This window comes from Scyliorhinus torazame, chromosome 26, assembly GCF_047496885.1.
Source record: "Scyliorhinus torazame isolate Kashiwa2021f chromosome 26, sScyTor2.1, whole genome shotgun sequence".
Taxonomy (NCBI): domain Eukaryota; kingdom Metazoa; phylum Chordata; class Chondrichthyes; order Carcharhiniformes; family Scyliorhinidae; genus Scyliorhinus; species Scyliorhinus torazame.
In genome coordinates this window covers 36,591,592-36,614,698 of record NC_092732.1, presented here as the reverse complement: position 1 = coordinate 36,614,698, position 23,107 = coordinate 36,591,592, and the positions used below count along the sequence as shown (strand labels likewise).

At 57.3% G+C, this 23,107-nt stretch overlaps 1 protein-coding gene across 1 annotated transcript in view; it reads left to right on the top strand.

Moving 5' to 3' along the window:
* The first annotated feature begins 4,761 nt into the window (after positions 1-4,761).
* Positions 4,762-23,107, top strand: part of msto1 (misato mitochondrial distribution and morphology regulator 1) — a 41,134-nt gene continuing 22,788 nt past the window's right edge. Inside the window, exons 1-6 of the mRNA XM_072490625.1 lie at positions 4,762-4,922; positions 6,412-6,481; positions 10,839-10,914; positions 13,961-14,015; positions 14,106-14,256; positions 14,360-14,477. Coding sequence (XP_072346726.1) covers positions 4,910-4,922; positions 6,412-6,481; positions 10,839-10,914; positions 13,961-14,015; positions 14,106-14,256; positions 14,360-14,477 — 483 coding nt within the window. The 5' untranslated portion in view covers positions 4,762-4,909. The remainder of the gene's footprint in view (positions 4,923-6,411; positions 6,482-10,838; positions 10,915-13,960; positions 14,016-14,105; positions 14,257-14,359; positions 14,478-23,107) is intronic.

The window sequence follows — 23,107 nt, the reverse complement described above, 5'->3', positions numbered from 1 at the left end:
AGGAGGGGGGAGGGGGGGAATGGGGGGGAGGAGGGGGGGAATGGGGAGGAGGAGGGGGGAGGGGGGGAATGGGGGGGGAGGGGGGGAATGGGGGGGGAGGAGGGGGGAATGGGGGGGGAGGAGGGGGGGAATGGGGGGGGAGGAGGAGGGGGGGAATGGGGGGGGGAGGGGGGGAATGGGGGGGGAGGGGGGAATGGGGGGGGAGGAGGGGGGAATGGGGGGGGGGAGGGGGGGGAATGGGGGGGGAGGGGGGGAGAGGGGGGGAATGAGGGGGGGGGAATTGGAGGGGGGGGATGGGGGGGGGAGAGGGGGGATGGGGGGGGGGGAGAGGGGGGATGGGAGGGGGGATGGGGGGAAATGGGGGGGGGAGGGGGGGGAGAGGGGGGATGGGGGGGGAGAGGGGGATGGGGGGAAATGGGGGGGGGAGAGGGGGGATGGGGGGGGAGATGGGGGAAATGGGGGGGGAGGATGGGGGGGGGAGGATGGGGGGGAATGGGGGGGGAGGATGGGGGAGGATGGGGGGGAGGATGGGGGGGAGGAGGGGGGGAATGGGGGGGAGGAGGGGGGAGATGGGGGGGAATGGGGGGGGGAGGAGGGGGGAATGGGGGGGGAGGAGGGGGGGAATGGGGGGGGAGGAGGGGGGGAGATGGGGGGGAATGGGGGGGGGAGGAGGGGGGAATGGGGGGGAGGAGGGGGGGAATGGGGGGGGAGGAGGGGGGGAATGGGGGGGGGAGGAGGGGGGGAATGGGGGGGGGAGGAGGGGGGGAATGGGGGGGGGAGGAGGGGGGGAATGGGGGGGGAGGAGGGGGGGAATGGGGGGGGAGGAGGGGGGGAGGATGGGGGGGAATGGGGGGGGGGAGGATGGGGGGAATGGGGGGGGAGGAGGGGGGGAATGGGGGGGGCAGGATGGGGGGGAATGGGGGGGGGAGGATGGGGGGGAATGGGGGGGGGGAGGAGGGGGGGAATGGGGGGGGGGAGGGGGGGAATGGGGGGGGGGAGGGGGGGAATGGGGGGGGGGAGGGGGGGAATGGGGGGGGCAGGATGGGGGGGAATGGGGGGGGGAGGATGGGGGGGGGGAGGAGGGGGGGAATGGGGGGGGGAGGAGGGGGGAATGGGGGGGGGAGGAGGGGGGGAATGGGGGGGGGGAGGAGGGGGGGAATGGGGGGGGGAGGAGGGGGGGAATGGGGGGGGGAGGAGGGGGGGAATGGGGGGGGGGAGGAGGGGGGGAATGGGGGGGAGGAGGGGGGGAATGGGGGGGGAGGAGGGGGGGAATGGGGGGGGAGGAGGGGGGAATGGGGGGGGAGGGGGGGAATGGGGGGGGGAGGAGGGGGGAATGGGGGGGGGGAGGAGGGGGGGAATGGGGGGGGAGGAGGGGGGGAATGGGGGGGGAGGAGGGGGGGAATGGGGGGGGGAGGATGGGGGGGGAGGGGGGAATGGGGGGGGAGGAGGGGGGGAATGGGGGGGGAGGAGGGGGAATGGGGGGGAGGAGGGGGGAATGGGGGGGGAGGAGGGGGGGAATGGGGGGGGAGGAGGGGGGGAAATGGGGGGGAGGAGGGGGGAATGGGGGGGAGGAGGGGGGGAATGGGGGGGAGGAGGGGGGGAATGGGGGGGGAGGAGGGGGGGAAATGGGGGGGAGGAGGGGGGGAATGGGGGGGAGGAGGGGGGGAAATGGGGGGAGGAGGGGGGGGAGGAGGGGGGAATGGGGGGGAGGAGGGGGGAATGGGGGGGGAGGGGGGAATGGGGGGGGAGGGGGGGAATGGGGGGGAGGGGGGGCAATGGGGGGGGAGGGGGGAACTGGGGGGGGGAGGGGGGGAATGGAGGGGGGAATGGGGGGGGGGAGGAGGGGGGAATGGGGGGGGAGGAGGGGGGAATGGGGGGGGAGGAGGGGGGGGAATGGGGGGGAATGGGGGGGGGGGAATGGGGGGGGGAGGAGGGGGGGGAATGGGGGGGAGGAGGGGGGGGAATGGGGGGGGAGGAGGGGGGGGAATGGGGGGGGGAGGAGGGGGGGAATGGGGGGGAGGAGGGGGGAATATGGGGGGGGAATGGGGGGGGGGGAGGAGGGGAAATGGGGGGGGAGGAGGGGGGGAATGGGGGGGAGGAGGGGGGGAAATGGGGGGGAGGAGGGGGGGAATGGGGGGGGAGGAGGGGGGGAATGGGGGGGGGAGGAGGGGGGGGAGGAGGGGGGAATGGGGGGGGGAGGAGGGGGGGAATGGGGGGGGAGGAGGGGGGGAATGGAGGGAGGGGAAGGGGTGGGAGAGAGGGAGGGGGAAGGGGGGGAAAGGGGAGGGGGAAAGAGGGGGAAGGGGAGGGGGGGGAAAGGGGAGGGGGGGGGAAAGGGGAGGGGGGGGGAAAGGGGAGGGGGGGGGAAAGGGGAGGGGGGGAAAGGGGAGGGGAAAGAGGGGGAAGGGGAGGGGGGGGGAGAGAAGGGGGGGAGGGGAGGGGGGAAAGGGAAGGGGAGGGGGGGAAAGGGAAGGGGAGGGGGGGAGAGAAGGGGGGGGAGGGGAAGGGGGGGAAGGGAGGGGGGGGAGGGAGGGGGGGAGGGGAGGGAGGGAGGGGAGGGAGGGGGGGAGGGAGGGGAAAGGGGGAAGGGGGGGAGGGAGGGGGGAGGGAGGGGGAAAGTGGGGGAGGAGGGAGTGGGAAGGAGGAGGGGGGAGGGAGTGAGTGAGGTGGGGGAGGGAGTGAGTGAGGGAGGAGGAGGGAGTGGGAAGGAGGAGGGGGGAGGGAGTGAGTGAGGAGGGGGAGGGAGCGCGTGAGTGAGCCTCACTGCACCAGGGACCCGGGTTAACACTGCTGCCTCGTTGCACCAGGGACCCGGGTTAACACTGCTGTCCCACAGTGCCAGGGAACAGGGTTAACGCTGCGGTCCCACAGTGCCAGGGAACAGGGTTAACGCTGCGGTCCCACAGTGCCAGGGATCGGGGTTAACACTGCTGTCTCACATTGCCAGGGACCCGGGTTAACCCTGCTGTCTCACATTGCCAGGGACCCGGGTTAACACTGCTGTCTCACAGCACCAGGGACCCGGGTTAGCACTGCTGTCTCACAGTGCCAGGGACCAGGTAAACACAGCTGTCTCACAGTACCAGGGACCCGGGTTAACACTGCTGTCTCACAGTGCCAGGGACCGGGTTAACACTGCTGCTTCACAGTGACAAGGACCCGGGTTAACACTGCTATCTCACAGTGCCAGGGACCCGGGTTAACACTGCTGTCTCACAGTACCAGTGACCCGGGTTAACACTGCTGCTTTACAGTGCCAGGGACCCGGGTTAACACTGCTGCCTCACAGTGCCAGTGACCCGGGTTAACACTGCTGTCTCACAGTGCCAGTGACCCGGGTTAACACTGCTGTCTCACAGTGCCAGGGACCCGGGTTAACACTGCTGTCTCACAGTACCAGTGACCCGGGTTAACACTGCTGTCTCACAGTCCCAGGGACCCGGGTTAACACTGTTGTCTCACAGTGCCAGGGACCCGGGTTAGCACTGCTGTCTCACAGTACCAGGGACCCGGGTTAGCACTGCTGTCTCACAGTGCCAGGGACCGGGTTAACACTGTTGTCTCACAGTGCCAGTGACCCGGGTTAACACTGCTGTCTCACAGTGCCAGTGACCCGGGTTAACACTGCTGTCTCACAGTGCCTGGGACCCGGGTTAACACTGCTGTCTCACAGTACCAGTGACCCGGGTTAACACTGCTGTCTCACAGTCCCAGGGACCCGGGTTAACACTGTTGTCTCACAGTGCCAGGGACCCGGGTTAACACTGCTGTCTCACAGTGCCAGTGACCCGGGTTAACACTGCTGTCTCACAGTGCCAGGGACCCGGGTTAACACTGCTGTCTCACAGTGCCAGTGACCCGGGTTAACACTGCTGTCTCACAGTGCCAGGGACCCGGGTTAACACTGCTGTCTCACAGTGCCAGGGACCCGGGTTAACACTGCTGTCTCACAGCGCCAGTGACCCGGGTTAACTCTGCTGTCTCACAGTGCCAGAGACTCGGGTTAACACTGCTGTCTAACAGTGCCAGTGACCCGGGTTAACACTGCTGTCTCACAGTGCCAGTGACCCGGGTTAACACTGCTGTCTCACAGTGCCAGGGACCCGGGTTAACACTGCTGTCTCACAGTACCAGTGACCCGGGTTAACACTGCTGTCTCACAGTGCCAGTGACCCGGGTTAACACTGCTGTCTCACAGTGCCAGGGACCCGGGTTAACACTGCTGTCTCACAGTGCCAGGGACCCGGGTTAACACTGCTGTCTCACAGCGCCAGTGACCCGGGTTAACTCTGCTGTCTCACAGTGCCAGAGACTCGGGTTAACACTGCTGTCTAACAGTGCCAGTGACCCGGGTTAACACTGCTGTCTCACAGTGCCAGTGACCCGGGTTAACACTGCTGTCTCACAGTGCCAGGGACCCGGGTTAACACTGCTGTCTCACAGTACCAGTGACCCGGGTTAACACTGCTGTCTCACAGTGCCAGTGACCCGGGTTAGCACTGCTGTCTCACAGTGCCAGGGACCCGGGTTAGCACTGCTGTCTCACAGTGCCAGGGACCCGGGTTAGTGTCCAAAAAGGTTAGGTGGGGTTAATGGGTTCCGGAGATAGGGTGGAGGTGGAGGCTTAAATAGGGTGCTCTTTCCGAGGGCCGGTGCAGACTCAATGGGCCGAATGGCTTGCTGCAGTGTAGGGATTCTCCTCTTAAGTGAATTGGGAAATGCTGAAGGTGCCGTATAATAAAGTGATGGAAATAAACAGTTCTGGCCGCTTGTGTCTCCTTTCAAGGATGCTGCGTTGTGTTACGATGGGGAATCGAGCGAGCCTTACTCTGACATCGGCAACAACGTTTTGTTCCGTGAAGGGCTCACGTTGCGGGGTCAGGCCACCTACACCCCACGTCTCATCCTCATGGACCTCAAAGGTGGGACAATCGTCCGAATCTCTCTCTCAATTAGATAAATTGAGCATGTCTGCTGTTCAAGAAATGTGAGCGAGAGAAAGCCAGGGAATTATGGACCACTTGGCCTCCCACCATTATCAGGAAATGACTGGTGTACGATGAAGGGTAACGGGGCTCAAAACCGTGTACGTATTCAGCCGGGAATGGGTTTTGGGAAAGTCGGGATCACAGCCGATTTGAGAAGGTGACTGAAGGAGTGGGCAGGCGAGCGCCTCCAGGATGGGGGGCCTGGGGAACATGTGCAACGAGAGACACGTTGCCCAAGTTGAAACGCGTGTGGTAAATTGAAGGTGAATTATTGACCCGGGCCGGAAATCTGGCTGAGAAGCAGTTCACGGAGGTGGGGGGGGTGGGGGAAACATTACAAATCATGCTTCAGCTCTGCAAAGGGCAGCACGGTAGCCTTGTGGATAGCACAATTGCTTCACAGCTCCAGGGTCCCAGGTTCGATTCCGGGCTGGGTCGCTGTCTGTGCGGAGTCTGCACATCCTCCCCGTGTGTGCGTGGGTTTCCTCCGGGTGCCCCGGTTTCCTCCCACAGTCCAAAGATATGCAGGTTAGGTGGATTGGCCGTGATCAATTGCCCTTAGTGTCCAAAATTGCCCTTAGTGTTGGGTGGGGGTTACTGGGTTATGGGGATAGGGTGGAGGTGTGGACCTTGGGTAGGGGGCTCTTTCCAAGAGCCGGTGCAGACTGGATGGGCCGAATGGCCTCCTGCACTGTAAATTCTATGAAAGCTCTGATGAGCCCAGTACAGGAGTAACCCTGAACAGCTCTGGGCTCCACACCTGAGTGATAATACGTTGCCCTTCGAGGGAGTGCAGCGTAGATTTACCAGGATGATACCTAATCTCCCAACGGGTTAAGTCGCAAGGGGAAGATTGGGCCAACCGGGGTGGTGGTCCCTGCATTTCGGAAGGTTACGAAGGGCCGGCTTGATCAACGTCTTCAAGAAACTGAGGGGAGTGGGCGACGTTAAAGCTGGTGTTGGGGAGTCCGGCGCTAGGGAAGCGGTCAAACATTTCTGCGCACGCACACACAGTCTGGAACTCTCTTCCGCAAGCACCTCATTGATGCTCGAACAATTGTTCACTTTCAATCTGAGATTGATAACTTCTTTGGTCCTCCAAAGTTATGGAGGGCTACGGGACGAAGGTGGTTATGGGGAGTTAGTTCGTAGATCGCCCACGACCGCGAAGAATCGTTCGAGGGGCCAAATGGCCTATTGCGATGTTCCGAGGGATACAGAGATTGTGTAATCTAAACCGTGGCTCCCATTTTCCTCTTCTGTCTGTTGTGACCGTGCTGTGAATGGAGGTCTTCTACCGTATATCCAGTATATATGCGGTAGAAGACCTCCATTCACAGCACGGTCAGGAGTGGAGGCTGGGTTGGTCAGTCTCGCCAGTCCTCCTGCAGTAACGCGTTGGCCCTTTTTTTGTGCCTTGCAGGGAGTTTGAGCAGTCTAAAGCAGGAGGGAGCCCTGTATGGTGTCAGTCAGGCGGGACCAGCATTGACATGGTAAGGATTGAACCCCCCTCACTCTTCTAGACGGCACTAAGTATTGTTGCCACAGCCCTCCTCCCCAGAAGGCTTCATTTGTCCCTGTGCATGAGAAACTCCCCTGTCGAGTGGCCATTCTTTAAGTGTGAACCTCAACACTATTTGGCGTGGTTGACCAGTCCCCCACACACGTTCCAGCTTGAGGTCTGCCCATTGATTAGTAGGGGAGCCCCCATCCAGGGACAGAGGGTTAACTGTAACACCGGACCCTGGGTAACTCCCAATCCCGGGACAGAGAGTTAACTGTAACACCCGGACCCTGGGTAACTCCCAATCCCGGGACACAGAGTTAACTGTAGCACCCGGACCCTGGGTATCTCCCCATCCAGGGACAGAGAGTTAACTGTAACACCCGGACCCTGGGTAACTCCCAATCCCGGGACAGAGAGTTAACTGTAACACCCGGACCCTGGGTAACTCCCAATCCCGGGACACAGAGTTAACTGTAGCACCCGGACCCTGGGTAACTCCCAATCCCGGGACACAGAGTTAACTGTAGCACCCGGACCCTGGGTATCTCCCCATCCAGGGACAGAGAGTTAACTGTAACACCGGACCCTGGGTAACTCCCAATCCCGGGACAGAGAGTTAACTGTAACACCCGGACCCTGGGTAACTCCCAATCCCGGGACACAGAGTTAACTGTAGCACCCGGACCCTGGGTATCTCCCCATCCAGGGACAGAGAGTTAACTGTAACACCCGGACCCTGGGTAACTCCCAATCCCGGGACAGAGAGTTAACTGTAGCACCCGGACCCTGGGTAACTCCCAATCCCGGGACACAGAGTTAACTGTAGCACCCGGACCCTGGGTATCTCCCCATCCAGGGACAGAGAGTTAACTGTAACACCGGACCCTGGGTAACTCCCAATCCCGGGACAGAGAGTTAACTGTAACACCCGGACCCTGGGTAACTCCCAATCCCGGGACACAGAGTTAACTGTAGCACCCGGACCCTGGGTATCTCCCCATCCAGGGACAGAGAGTTAACTGTAACACCCGGACCCTGGGTAACTCCCAATCCCGGGACAGAGAGTTAACTGTAACACCCGGACCCTGGGTATCTCCCCATCCAGGGACAGAGAGTTAACTGTAACACCCGGACCCTGGGTAACTCCCAATCCCGGGACAGAGAGTTAACTGTAACACCCGGACCCTGGGTAACTCCCAATCCCGGGACACAGAGTTAACTGTAGCACCCGGACCCTGGGTATCTCCCCATCCAGGGACAGAGAGTTAACTGTAACACCCGGACCCTGGGTAACTCCCAATCCCGGGACACAGAGTTAACTGTAGCACCCGGACCCTGGGTATCTCCCCATCCAGGGACAGAGAGTTAACTGTAACACCCGGACCCTGGGTAACTCCCAATCCCGGGACAGAGAGTTAACTGTAACACCCGGACCCTGGGTAACTCCCAATCCCGGGACACAGAGTTAACTGTAGCACCCGGACCCTGGGTATCTCCCCATCCAGGGACAGAGAGTTAACTGTAACACCCGGACCCTGGGTAACTCCCAATCCCGGGACACAGAGTTAACTGTAACACCCGGACCCTGGGTAACTCCCAATCCCGGGACACAGAGTTAACTGTAACACCCGGACCCTGGGTAACTCCCAATCCCGGGACACAGAGTTAACTGTAACACCCGGACCCTGGGTAACTCCCAATCCCGGGACAGAGAGTTAACTGTCACACCCGGACCCTGGGTAACTCCCAATCCCGGGACACAGAGTTAACTGTAACACCCGGACCCTGGGTATCTCCCAATCCCGGGACAGAGAGTTAACTGTAACACCCGGACCCTGGGTAACTCCCAATCCCGGGACAGAGAGTTAACTGTAACACCCGGACCCTGGGTAACTCCCAATCCCGGGACAGAGAGTTAACTGTAACACCCGGACCCTGGGTAACTCCCAATCCCGGGACACAGAGTTAACTGTAACACCCGGACCCTGGGTAACTCCCAATCCCGGGACACAGAGTTAACTGTAACACCCGGACCCTGGGTAACTCCCAATCCCGGGACTGAGAGTTAACTGTAACACCCGGACCCTGGGTAACTCCCAATCCCGGGACAGAGAGTTAACTGTAACACCCGGACCCTGGGTAACTCCCAATCCCGGGACAGAGAGTTAACTGTAACACCCGGACCCTGGGTAACTCCCAATCCCGGGACTGAGAGTTAACTGTAACACCCGGACCCTGGGTAACTCCCAATCCCGGGACAGAGAGTTAACTGTAACACCCGGACCCTGGGTAACTCCCAATCCCGGGACACAGAGTTAACTGTAACACCCGGACCCTGGGTAACTCCCAATCCCGGGACAGAGAGTTAACTGTAACACCCGGACCCTGGGTATCTCCCCATCCAGGGACAGAGAGTTAACTGTAACACCCGGACCCTGGGTAACTCCCAATCCCGGGACAGAGAGTTAACTGTAACACCCGGACCCTGGGTAACTCCCAATCCCGGGACACAGAGTTAACTGTAGCACCCGGACCCTGGGTATCTCCCCATCCAGGGACAGAGAGTTAACTGTAACACCCGGACCCTGGGTAACTCCCAATCCCGGGACACAGAGTTAACTGTAGCACCCGGACCCTGGGTATCTCCCCATCCAGGGACAGAGAGTTAACTGTAACACCCGGACCCTGGGTAACTCCCAATCCCGGGACACAGAGTTAACTGTAACACCCGGACCCTGGGTAACTCCCAATCCCGGGACACAGAGTTAACTGTAGCACCCGGACCCTGGGTATCTCCCCATCCAGGGACAGAGAGTTAACTGTAACACCCGGACCCTGGGTAACTCCCAATCCCGGGACACAGAGTTAACTGTAACACCCGGACCCTGGGTAACTCCCAATCCCGGGACACAGAGTTAACTGTAACACCCGGACCCTGGGTAACTCCCAATCCCGGGACTGAGAGTTAACTGTAACACCCGGACCCTGGGTAACTCCCAATCCCGGGACAGAGAGTTAACTGTAACACCCGGACCCTGGGTAACTCCCAATCCCGGGACACAGAGTTAACTGTAACACCCGGACCCTGGGTATCTCCCAATCCCGGGACAGAGAGTTAACTGTAACACCCGGACCCTGGGTAACTCCCAATCCCGGGACAGAGAGTTAACTGTAACACCCGGACCCTGGGTAACTCCCAATCCCGGGACAGAGAGTTAACTGTAACACCCGGACCCTGGGTAACTCCCAATCCCGGGACACAGAGTTAACTGTAACACCCGGACCCTGGGTAACTCCCAATCCCGGGACACAGAGTTAACTGTAACACCCGGACCCTGGGTAACTCCCAATCCCGGGACTGAGAGTTAACTGTAACACCCGGACCCTGGGTAACTCCCAATCCCGGGACAGAGAGTTAACTGTAACACCCGGACCCTGGGTAACTCCCAATCCCGGGACAGAGAGTTAACTGTAACACCCGGACCCTGGGTAACTCCCAATCCCGGGACTGAGAGTTAACTGTAACACCCGGACCCTGGGTAACTCCCAATCCCGGGACAGAGAGTTAACTGTAACACCCGGACCCTGGGTAACTCCCAATCCCGGGACACAGAGTTAACTGTAACACCCGGACCCTGGGTAACTCCCAATCCCGGGACTGAGAGTTAACTGTAACACCCGGACCCTGGGTAACTCCCAATCCCGGGTCAGAGAGTTAACTGTAACACCCGGACCCTGGGTAACTCCCAATCCCGGGACACAGAGTTAACTGTAACACCCGGACCCTGGGTAACTCCCAATCCCGGGACACAGAGTTAACTGTCACACCCGGACCCTGGGTAACTCCCAATCCCGGGACTGAGAGTTAACTGTAACACCCGGACCCTGGGTAACTCCCAATCCCGGGACAGAGGGTTAACTGTAACACCCGGACCCTGGGTATCTCCCAATCCCGGGACAGAGAGTTAACTGTAACACCCGGACCCTGGGTAACTCCCAATCCCGGGACAGAGGGTTAACTGTAACACCCGGACCCTGGGTATCTCCCGATCCCGGGACAGAGAGTTAACTGTAACACCCGGACCCTGGGTAACTCCCAATCCCGGGACTGAGAGTTAACTGTCACACCCGGACCCTGGGTAACTCCCAATCCCGGGACTGAGAGTTAACTGTAACACCCGGACCCTGGGTAACTCCCAATCCCGGGACAGAGGGTTAACTGTAACACCCGGACCCTGGGTAACTCTCCCAGTCCAGGGACAGAGCGGAGCCTGTACGAGAGAGGGGTTGAAACTGACAATTGCCCAATCAATGACATCTCTTTACCTTTTCATTCAATGCAGGAAGGGGACGCTGACCGTGCACAAAGAGGATCCGGTGGTAAAGAACCAGTTTCTACAGCAGCTGGATCGGCTGGGTGTAAGTCTTCCTGAGCCACTCCATTTTTAATGTGGGACGGTTATCCTCCTGCTAGCTGACCAGCATTTACTGAGCTCTGGTTGGTTACGAGGTCGGGGAAGAGAGAGTGAGACATTTGAAGGGAGTAAGAGGAAATGCTGTGCTTCCACCGCTCCGCGTCAGTTATCAAGATCACTACCCTTTCAAACTTGCAAAGGCGTCAACACCGGGCAGTGGAATAACCAGTGGGAAATGTGACAAAACACTCCAGGCAGGAAAAAGACTGGCCAATGCAGTGGACACGGCAACATCTGTTAGTTCCAATTTAATTCGCAGCAATGTGAACTAATTTGTTGTGGAAGGAAAAACGAGAGAAGACGGTTCAGACTGAGTGACATGGAAAAGGGGAAGATATGGAAGGGTGGCCTCTGGGGCATGGGGGCCTCTTAAAGCCTTTATGAATCACCGAGAGGGGGATTTGTTAAACCCTTTATCACTCACCGAGAGGGGGATATGTTAAACCGTTTGTCAATCACAGAGGGGGATATGTTAAACCCTTTATCAATCACCGAGAGGAGGATATGTTAAACCCTTTATCAATCACCGAGAGGAGGATATGTTAAACCCTTTATCAATCACCGAGAGGGGGATATGTTAAACCCTTTATCAATCACCGAGAGGGGGATATGTTAAACCCTTTATCAATCACCGAGAGGGGGATATGTTAAACCCTTTATCAATCACCGAGAGGGGGATATGTTAAACCCTTTATCAATCACCGAGAAGGGGATATGTTAAACCCTTTATCAATCACCGAGAGGGGGATATGTTAAACCCTTTATCAATCACCGAGAGGGGGATATGTTAAACCCTTTATCAATCACCGAGAGGGGGATATGTTAAACCCTTTGTCAATCACCGAGAGGGGGATATGTTAAACCCTTTGTCAATCACCGAGAGGGGGATATGTTAAACCCTTTATCAATCACCGAGAGGGGGATATGTTAAACCCTTTATCAATCACCGAGAGGAGGATATGTTAAACCCTTTATCAGTCACCGAGAGGAGGATATCTTAAACCCTTTATCAATCACCGAGAGGAGGATATGTTAAACCCTTCATCAATCACCGAGAGGAGGATATGTTAAACCCTTTATCAATCACCGAAAGGAGGATATGTTAAACCCTTTATCAATCACCGAGAGGGGGATATGTTAAACCCTTTATCAATCACCGAGAGGGGGATATGTTACACCCTTTATCAATCACCGAGAGGGGGATATGTTAAACCCCTATCACTCACCGAGAGGGGGATATGTTAAACCCTTTATCAATCACCGAGAGGGGGATATGTTAAACCCTTTATCAATCACCGAGAGGGGGATATGTTAAACCCTTTATCAATCACCGAGAGGAGGATATGTTAAACCCTTTATCAATCACCGAGAGGGGGATATGTTAAACCCTTTATCAATCACCGAGAGGAGGGGGATATGTTAAACCCTTTATCAGTCACCGAGAGGAGGATATGTTAAACCCTTCATCAATCACCGAGAGGGGGATATGTTAAACCCTTTATCAATCACCGAGAGGGGGATATGTAAAACCCTTTATCAGTCACCGAGAGAGGGATATGTTAAACCCTTTATCAATCACTGAGAGCAGGGGGATATGTTAAACCCTTTATCAATCACCGAGAGGGGGATATGTTAAACCCTTTATCAATCATCGAGAGGGAGATATGTTAAACCCTTTATCAGTCACCGAGAGGAGGAGGATATGTTAAACCCTTTATCAATCACCGAGAGGGAGATATGTTAAACCCTTTATCAATCACCGAGAGGGGGATATGTTAAACCCTTTATCAATCACTGAGAGGAGGAGGATATGTTAAACCCTTTATCACTCACCGAGAGGAGGGGGATTTGTTAAACCCTTTATCAATCACCGAGAGGGGGATATGTTAAACCCTTTATCAATCACCGAGAGGGGGATATGTTAAACCCTTTATCAATCACCGAGAGGGGGATATGTTAAACCCTTTATCAATCACCGAGAGGAGGATATGTTAAACCCTTTATCAATCACCGAGAGGGGGATATGTTAAACCCTTTATGAATCACCGAGAGGGGGATATGTTAAACCCTTTATCAATCACCGAGAGGGGGATATGTTAAACCCTTTATCAATCACTGAGAGGGGGATATGTTAAACCCTTTATCAATCACCGAGAGGGGGATATGTTAAACCCTTTATCAATCACCGAGAGGGGGAAATGTTAAACCCTTTATCACTCACCGAGAGGGGGATATGTTAAACCCTTTATCAATCACCGAGAGGAGGGAAATTTATTAAACCATTTATCAATTACCGGGAGGGTATATATTAAACCCTTTATCAATGATTGGTTTGGTCACATTCTGGGGCCCCTCCTTTAGGGAGGATCCTCAGATCTCAGAGGGATGCAGAGAAGATGAACCGGAATGAGACCAGGCGTGAGGGACTGTTGCCTCACGGCGCCGAGGTCCCAGGTTCTATCCCGGCTCTGGGTTACTGTCCGTGTGGAGTTTGCACATTCTCCCCGTGTCTGTGTGGGTTTCGCCCCCACAACCCAAAGATGTGCAGGGGAGGTGGATTGGCCAATGCAGGAGTGGTTTGGAGTAGATGAGGAGAGGGTGTCCCCGGCATCAGGTAAGACCTGTCAGTGGAGGATGCAGAATTTGCGTGAGTGCTGGGAGACCCCGAGGGGAAGGTTGTGTTTGTTACCAGGGCCCCAGCTACCCGGTTTTGGTGGCTTGAGGTGGGTTCTCATTGTGCTGCTTGAAGGGAGTGACCTGGGCCAACATTCCTTCCTCTCCTCACCCAAGATCAGATCGCTCGCCCATGCATCTAACCGCTGTGCCCAGGCCGAGACTTGACACTTTGGAAGTAGTTGGATGTGTGGGAGGTTGATCGAGGATAATTCGGGCAAGTCTGATGAGGCTGTACCGGGCTGCTGGTGGCGGGCCGAATGGCCCTCTTTTGTTCTGTGACAATTCCACGATTGTCTGACTTGCTCTTCCCCCAGGGCGAGGTGGACTCTAGTCGGAATCTCAACTCGACAGCCTTCCAAGGAGAGGAAAGTGAGTGACTCCTAACCTAAGCGTTTCGAGAGCGCCGTATTCGTGTTCTGGCCCCTTCTGCCCCCGCACCTCACTTGTTTGTTTTGACAGGAGCTGCCCCCTTGTCCGTGGCCGCGCGCCCCCTCGACCTGTCCCACGGCACCTACCGACTGGAGAGCAACGTGAGGGTGTGGTCCGACTACCTGAGGGTGCACCTGCACCCCAAGACCATCTCCGTCATCCAGCAGTACAACCACAGCAGGTAGGTCAGCTGACAGCGACGCGCAGGGGGAAAGGAAATGTTCAGACGTTCAGGGCCCCTCTGCGCTCCGCCAATTAATTGTGTTCCGTTTGCATGCACGCAGCACCGCCGACCGTTTTGAAGCATTTGGATTTGGTGAGAAGCTCATGCGGGATCCCTCGTTCCTAGATGATTTTGAGGACAGGCTGCACTTTTACATTGAGGAGTGTGACTATCTGCAGGTATTGGGCGGGGGGGGGGGGGGGGAGGGCTTTGTTTCAAACACTAGCTTTCGGAGCACTGCTCCTTTCTCAGGTGAGGAAGGACTACCTTCACCTGAGGAAGGAGCAGTGCTCCGAAAGCTAGTGTTTGAAACAAGCTGTTGGACTTTAACCTGGTGTTGTAAGACTTCTTACTGTGCTCACCCCAGTCCAACGCCGGCATCTCCACTTCATTTCTTAATCCTGATTATGAGTAAACTTTCAGAGTCGCCAGGTATCTCTCGATACCGCCACAAGGTTCAACCCGAATACCGATCGAAGAGCCAATACACCAGTTAGTTAGTTCAAAGTCAATGGTACATATTTACACACAGTATGATTTACTCATGCACAATAACACTACAGGCCAAACTATGTCTATCACTAACACCTATACTTAACTTCGGGCGCCCACTTAGTCAGAGGAACAATGGCCGTAGTTCGGACCTGAGGCTGTTGGGTTCGAAGAGGTAACAGGAGAACAGCTACGGTCGTCCGTCTGGTCGTGAACGTTGACCTTGGACTTGCTTCTGGTGGACGGGTCTCTCCGCTTGAGAGCCGAATCGATGAGACTGAACCTTTGGAACGGGGGGTTCCTTCTTATACTTGGAGGGGCTTCGTGCGCTTTTAGATCATTGTCATCGATCTAAACCAATAAAGGGGCGGGTGCCCTGATGGCTGGGCGTGTCCTAGATGGCCGTTGGCCTTGCTTTGTTTGTGTCTTCTGGTTGGGGTAGTGTCTTGAGACGGTATCGGCTACCTGAGCACTAGTCCTTTGTTCCTCGGAGATGGGCCATCAATGTAAATCCACCCAGAGTTTCGATTCCGGCTACAAACTGCCTTCCAAATATACATTCAGGCTCCGTGCCTGCTTGTTGCTTTGCATTGTCCATTTTTCCCTATAGGCTCTGCGAGTGTCCATTTTTTACACTGAAAGTGGCCATCCCAGGTGGCTACTGCCTTAAAAATATTCAAAGTCTCGGCTTCCACTCTGCCTTTTCAGGAAGAGAGTTCCCGAGACGCTTTGCGAGAAAATAAATTCTTCTCTCTGTTAACCCCCCCTCCCCCGCTCAATTTTAACTGATGACCCCCCCTCCCCTAGAGCTAGGTCCTGCCAGACGATGTAACATCCTCTCCGCACCCACCCCGTCAAAAAACCCTCAGGATCTCGTTTCAATCAAGCTGACTCGAGTCGACCCTGTCCAACGTTGCCTGATTGGCCAGCCCGTCCATTCCCAGTATGGGTCAGGTAAACCTTCTCTGGAGTGCTTCCAATTCCTTTGGAAAGGCTGTGACCGCTTACCCCTTTCCCAGGCTGTGGAGTGCCTTCGAGGTGCTGCAGATTGAACAGCTACGGGTGAGGGGCATTACCACCTTGCCTTACTGATTGTCGGGGGGGGGGGGGGGGGGGGGGGGGGGTGGCGGTGGATGGAAACCAGTGGTTTCTCTGTTAACTTAGTTTTGTGGAGTAAGCTTTCAGGCCATCATCAGACCTCCGGTTAATGAAAGAAAGTGTGACCTCCCCCTTCCCCCAAACTCCGCTCTCCCTGGCTGTCACACTGTGCATCATTTAGCTGGATGTGCCTCCTTTCAGATGCAGACTGAGTCAGGGTTACTCCAGGATCTCTCTGGGTCAAACCCACCTAGCAAGGTGAGGCAGCAGGCGGGGTATCTCCAAGAGCGAGAGGTCCGCCCCGCTTCAGGGGCCGAGAGGTGATGTTAGTCGGGCCAAAGCATCAAGTGATGTGTGTTTCCCTTTTCAGTGTTTCAGCAGAGTCATTCTCAGCTCTGGTCATTGCACCGTGACGGTGGGCGGCTGATGTTGATTTTCACTGACTGAAAACATCCAGCAATACAACTGGAAAGAAACCCTTCCCTTCCAAACTCTGGCCGTTCCCGGGGGGAGTGTGTTCACTGTCTAACACCGGAGACCCTGCCCTTCTAAACTCTGACCATTCCCGGGGGAGTGTGTTCACTGTCTAACACCGGAGACCCTGCCCTTTAAACTCTGACCATTCCCGGGGGGAGTGTGTTCACTGTCCAACACCGGAGACCCTGCCCTTCTAAACTCTGACCATTCCCGGGGGGAGTGTGTTCACTGTCCAACACCGGAGACCCTGCCCTTTAAACTCTGACCATTCCCGGGGGGAGTGTGTTCACTGTCTAACACCGGAGACCCTGCCCTTCTAAACTCTGACCATTCCCGGGGGGAGTGTGTTCACTGTCCAACACCGGAGACCCCGCCCTTTAAACTCTGACCATTCCCGGGGGGGAGTGTGTTCACTGTCTAACACCGGAGACCCTGCCCTTCTAAACTCTGACCATTCCCGGGGGAGTGTGTTCACTGTCCAACACCGGAGACCCTGCCCTTCTAAACTCTGACCATTCCCGGGGGAGTGTGTTCACTGTCCATCACCGGAGACCCTGCCCTTCTAAACTCTGACCATTCCCGGGGGGAGTGTGTTCACTGTCCAACACCGGAGACCCCGCCCTTCTAAACTCTGACCATTCCCGGGGGAGTGTGTTCACTGTCCAACATCGGAGACCCTGCCCTTCTAAACAGACCATTCCCGGGGGGGGGGGGGTGTTCACTGTCCAACACCGGAGACCCTGCCCTTCTAAACTCTGACCATTCCCGGGGGGAGTGTGTTCACTGTCCAACACCGGAGACCCTGCCCTTTAAACTCTGACCATTCCCGGGGGGAGTGTGTTCACTGTCCAACATCGGAGACCCTGCCCTTCTAAACTGACCATTCCCGGGGGGGGGGGGTGTTCACTGTCCAACACCGGAGACCCCGCCCTTCTAAACTCTGACCATTCCCGGGGGAGTGTGTTCACTGTCCAACATCGGAGACCCTGCCCTTCTAAACTGACCATTCCCGGGGGGGGGGGGGTGTTCACTGTCCAACACCGGAGACCCTGCCCTTCTAAACTCTGACCGTTCCCGGGGGGAGTGTGTTCACTGTCCAACACCGGAGACCCCGCCCTTTAAACTCTGACTATTCCCGGGGGGGGAGTGTGTTCACTGTCTAACACCGGAGACCCCGCCCTTTAAACTCTGACCATTCCCGGGGGGGGTGTTCACTGTCTAACACCGGAGACCCTGCCCTTTAAACTCTGACCGTTCCCGGGGGGAGTGTGTTCACTGTCCAACACCTGAGACCCCGCCCTTTAAACTCTGACCATTCCCGGGGGAGTGTGTTCACTGTCCAACACCGGAGACCCTGCCCTTTAAACTCTGACCATTCCCGGGGGGGGTGTTCACTGTCCAACACCGGAGACCCTGCCCTTTAAACTCTGACCATTCCCGGGGGGAGTGTGTTCACTGTCCAACACCGGAGACCCTGCCCTTCTAAACTCTGACCATTCCCGGGGGAGTGTGTTCACTGTCCAACACCGGAGACCCTGCCCTTTAAACTCTGACCATTCCCGGGGGGGAGTGTGTTCACTGTCTAACACAGGAGACCCTGCCCTTCTAAACTCTGACCATTCCCAGGGGGGAGTGTGTTCACTGTCCAACACCGGAGACCCTGCCCTTCTAAACTCTGACCATTCCCGGGGGGGGGGGGGGGGAGTGTGTTCACTGTCCAACACCGGAGACCCTGCCCTTCCAAACTCTGACCATTCCCGGGGGGGGAGTGTGTTCACTGTCTAACACCGGAGACCCAGCCCTTTAAACTCTGACCATTCCCGGGGGAGTGTGTTCACTGTCTAACACCGGAGACCCTGCCCCTCTAAACTCTGACCGTTCCCGGGGGGAGTGTGTTCACTGTCTAACACCGGAGACCCTGCCCTTTAAACTCTGACCATTCCCGGGGGGGGAGTGTGTTCACTGTCTAACACAGGAGACCCTGCCCTTCTAAACTCTGACCATTCCCAGGGGGGAGTGTGTTCACTGTCTAACACCGGAGACCCTGCCCTTTAAACTCTGACCATTCCCGGGGGAGTGTGTTCACTGTCTAACACCGGAGACCCTGCCCTTTAAACTCTGACCATTCCCGGGGGGGAGTGTGTTCACTGTCCAACACCGGAGACCCTGCCCTTCTAAACTCTGACCATTCCCGGGGGGGGTGTTCACTGTCCAACACCGGAGACCCTGCCCTTTAAACTCTGACCATTCCCGGGGGGAGTGTGTTCACTGTCCAACACCGGAGACCCTGCCCTTTAAACTCTGACCATTCCCGGGGGGAGTGTGTTCACTGTCCAACACCGGAGACCCCGCCCTTCTAAACTCTGACCATTCCCGGAGGGGGAGTGTGTTCACTGTCTAACACCGGAGACCCCGCCCTTTAAACTCTGACCATTCCCGGGGGGGAGTGTGTTCACTGTCCAACACCGGAGACCCTGCCATTCTAAACTCTGACCATTCCCGGGGGGGGGGGGGGGAGTGTGTTCACTGTCCAACACCGGAGAACCTGCCCTTTAAACTCTGACCATTCCCAGGGGAGTGTGTTCACTGTCTAACACTGGAGACCCTGCCCTTTAAACTCTGACCATTCCCAGGGGAGTGTGTTCACTGTCTAACACTGGAGAACCTGCCCTTTAAACTCTGACCATTCCCAGGGGAGTGTGTTCACTGTCCAACACCGGAGACCCCGCCCTTCTAAACTCTGACCATTCCCGGGGGGAGTGTGTTCACTGTCCAACACCGGAGACCCCGCCCTTTAAACTCTGACCATTCCCGGGGGGAGTGTGTTCACTGTCCAACACCGGAGACCCTGCCCTTTAAACTCTGACCATTCCCAGGGGGGGTGTTCACTGTCCAACACCGGAGACCCTGCCCTTTAAACTCTGACCATTCCCGGGGGGAGTGTGTTCACTGTCCAACACCGGAGACCCTGCCCTTCTAAACTCTGACCATTCCCGGGGGAGTGTGTTCACTGTCCAACACCGGAGACCCCGCCCTTCTAAACTCTGACCATTCCCGGGGGAGTGTGTTCACTGTCCAACACCGGAGACCCTGCCCTTTAAACTCTGACCATTCCCGGGGGGAGTGTGTTCACTGTCCAACACCGGAGACCCCGCCCTTTAAACTCTGACCATTCCCGGGGGGGGGGGAGTGTGTTCACTGTCCAACACCGGAGACCCTGCCCTTTAAACTCTGACCATTCCCAGGGGGGGTGTTCACTGTCCAACACCGGAGACCCCGCCCTTCTAAACTGACCATTCCCGGGGGGAGTGTGTTCACTGTCCAACACCGGAGACCCCGCCCTTCTAAACTCTGACCATTCCCGGGGGGAGTGTGTTCACTGTCCAACACCGGAGACCCCGCCCTTTAAACTCTGACCATTCCCGGAGGGGGGGGGGAGTGTGTTCACTGTCTAACACCGGAGACCCCGCCCTTCTAAACTCTGACCATTCCCGGGGGAGTGTGTTCACTGTCCAACACCGGAGACCCCGCCCTTCTAAACTCTGACCATTCCCGGGGGGAGTGTGTTCACTGTCCAACACCGGAGACCCTGCCCTTTAAACTCTGACCATTCCCGGGGGGAGTGTGTTCACTGTCCAACACCGGAGACCCTGCCCTTTAAACTCTGACCATTCCCGGGGGGAGTGTGTTCACTGTCCAACACCGGAGACCCTGCCCTTTAAACTCTGACCATTCCCGGGGGGAGTGTGTTCACTGTCCAACACCGGAGACCCTGCCCTTTAAACTCTGACCATTCCCGGGGGGAGTGTGTTCACTGTCTAACACCGGAGACCCTGCCCTTCTAAACTCTGACCATTCCCGGGGGGGTGTGTTCACTGTCCAACACCGGAGACCCTGCCCTTCTAAACTCTGACCATTCCCGGGGGGAGTGTGTTCACTGTCCAACACCGGAGACCCTGCCCTTCTAAACTGACCATTCCCAGGGGGGAGTGTGTTCACTGTCCAACACCGGAGACCCTGCCCTTCTAAACTGACCATTCCCAGGGGGGAGTGTGTTCACTGTCCAACACCGGAGACCCTGCCCTTCTAAACTGACCATTCCCGGGGGGGGGCGGTGTTCACTGTCCAACACCGGAGACCCTGCCCTTCTAAACTCTGACCATTCCCGGGGGGAGTGTGTTCACTGTCCAACACCGGAGACCCTGCCCTTTAAACTCTGACCATTCCCGGGGGGGGGGGGAGTGTGTTCACTGTCCAACACCGGAGACCCTGCCCTTTAAACTCTGACCATTCCCGGAGGGGGGGGGGAGTGTGTTCACTGTCTAACACCGGAGACCCTGCCCTTCTAAACTCTGACCATTCCGGGGGGAGTGTGTTCACTGTCTAACACCGGAGACCCTGCCCTTCTAAACTCTGACCATTCCCGGGGGGGAGTGTGTTCACTGTCCAACACCGGAGACCCTGCCCTTTAAACTCTGACCATTCCCGGGGGAGTGTGTTCACTGTCTAACACCGGAGACCCCGCCCTTCTAAACTGACCATTCCCAGGGGGGAGTGTGTTCACTGTCCAACACCGGAGACCCTGCCCTTTAAACTCTGACCATTCCCGGGTGGGGGAGTGTGTTCACTGTCTAACACCAGAGACCCTGCCCTTCTAAACTCTGACCATTCCCGGGGGGAGTGTGTTCACTGTCTAACACCGGAGACCCTGCCCTTTAAACTCTGACCATTCCCGGAGGGGGGGGGGAGTGTGTTCACTGTCCAACACCGGAGACCCTGCCCTTCTAAACTCTGACCATTCCCGGGGGGAGTGTGTTCACTGTCTAACACCGGAGACCCTGCCCTTTAAACTCTGACCATTCCCGGAGGGGGGGGGGAGTGTGTTCACTGTCTAACACCGGAGACCCTGCCCTTCTAAACTCTGACCATTCCGGGGGGAGTGTGTTCACTGTCTAACACCGGAGACCCTGCCCTTCTAAACTCTGACCATTCCCGGGGGAGTGTGTTCACTGTCCAACACCGGAGACCCCGCCCTTTAAACTCTGACCATTCCCGGAGGGGGGGGGAGTGTGTTCACTGTCTAACACCGGAGACCCTGCCCTTCTAAACTCTGACCATTCCGGGGGGAGTGTGTTCACTGTCCAACACCGGAGACCCTGCCCTTCTAAACTCTGACCATTCCCGGGGGAGTGTGTTCACTGTCTAACACCGGAGACCCTGCCCTTCTAAACTCTGACCATTCCCGGGGGGAGTGTGTTCACTGTCCAACACCAGAGACCCTGCCCTTCTAAACTCTGACCATTCCCGGGGGGAGTGTGTTCACTGTCCAACACCGGAGACCCTGCCCTTTAAACTCTGACCATTCCCGGGGGGGGAGTGTGTTCACTGTCCAACACCGGAGACCCTGCCCTTCTAAACTCTGACCATTCCCGGGGGGAGTGTGTTCACTGTCCAACACCGGAGACCCTGCCCTTTAAACTCTGACCATTCCCGGGGGGGGGGGGGGGAGTGTGTTCACTGTCCAACACCGGAGACCCTGCCCTTTAAACTCTGACCATTCCCGGAGGGGGGGGGGAGTGTGTTCACTGTCTAACACCGGAGACCCTGCCCTTCTAAACTCTGACCATTCCGGGGGGAGTGTGTTCACTGTCTAACACCGGAGACCCTGCCCTTCTAAACTCTGACCATTCCCGGGGGGAGTGTGTTCACTGTCCAACACCGGAGACCCTGCCCTTTAAACTCTGACCATTCCCGGGGGGAGTGTGTTCACTGTCCAACACCGGAGACCCTGCCCTTTAAACTCTGACCATTCCCGGGGGGAGTGTGTTCACTGTCCAACACCGGAGACCCTGCCCTTTAAACTCTGACCATTCCCGGGGGGAGTGTGTTCACTGTCCAACACCGGAGACCCCGCCCTTCTAAACTCTGACCATTCCCGGGGGAGTGTGTTCACTGTCTAACACCGGAGACCCTGCCCTTCTAAACTCTGACCATTCCCGGGGGGAGTGTGTTCACTGTCCAACACCAGAGACCCTGCCCTTCTAAACTCTGACCATTCCCGGGGGGAGTGTGTTCACTGTCCAACACCGGAGACCCTGCCCTTTAAACTCTGACCATTCCCGGGGGGAGTGTGTTCACTGTCCAACACCGGAGACCCCGCCCTTCTAAACTCTGACCATTCCCGGGGGAGTGTGTTCACTGTCTAACACCGGAGACCCTGCCCTTCTAAACTCTGACCATTCCCGGGGGGAGTGTGTTCACTGTCCAACACCAGAGACCCTGCCCTTCTAAACTCTGACCATTCCCGGGGGGAGTGTGTTCACTGTCCAACACCGGAGACCCTGCCCTTTAAACTCTGACCATTCCCGGGGGGGGAGTGTGTTCACTGTCCAACACCGGAGACCCTGCCCTTTAAACTCTGACCATTCCCAGGGGGGGTGTTCACTGTCCAACACCGGAGACCCCGCCCTTCTAAACTGACCATTCCCGGGGGGAGTGTGTTCACTGTCCAACACCGGAGACCCCGCCCTTCTAAACTCTGACCATTCCCGGGGGGAGTGTGTTCACTGTCCAACACCGGAGACCCCGCCCTTTAAACTCTGACCATTCCCGGAGGGGGGGGGGAGTGTGTTCACTGTCTAACACCGGAGACCCCGCCCTTCTAAACTCTGACCATTCCCGGGGGAGTGTGTTCACTGTCCAACACCGGAGACCCCGCCCTTCTAAACTCTGACCATTCCCG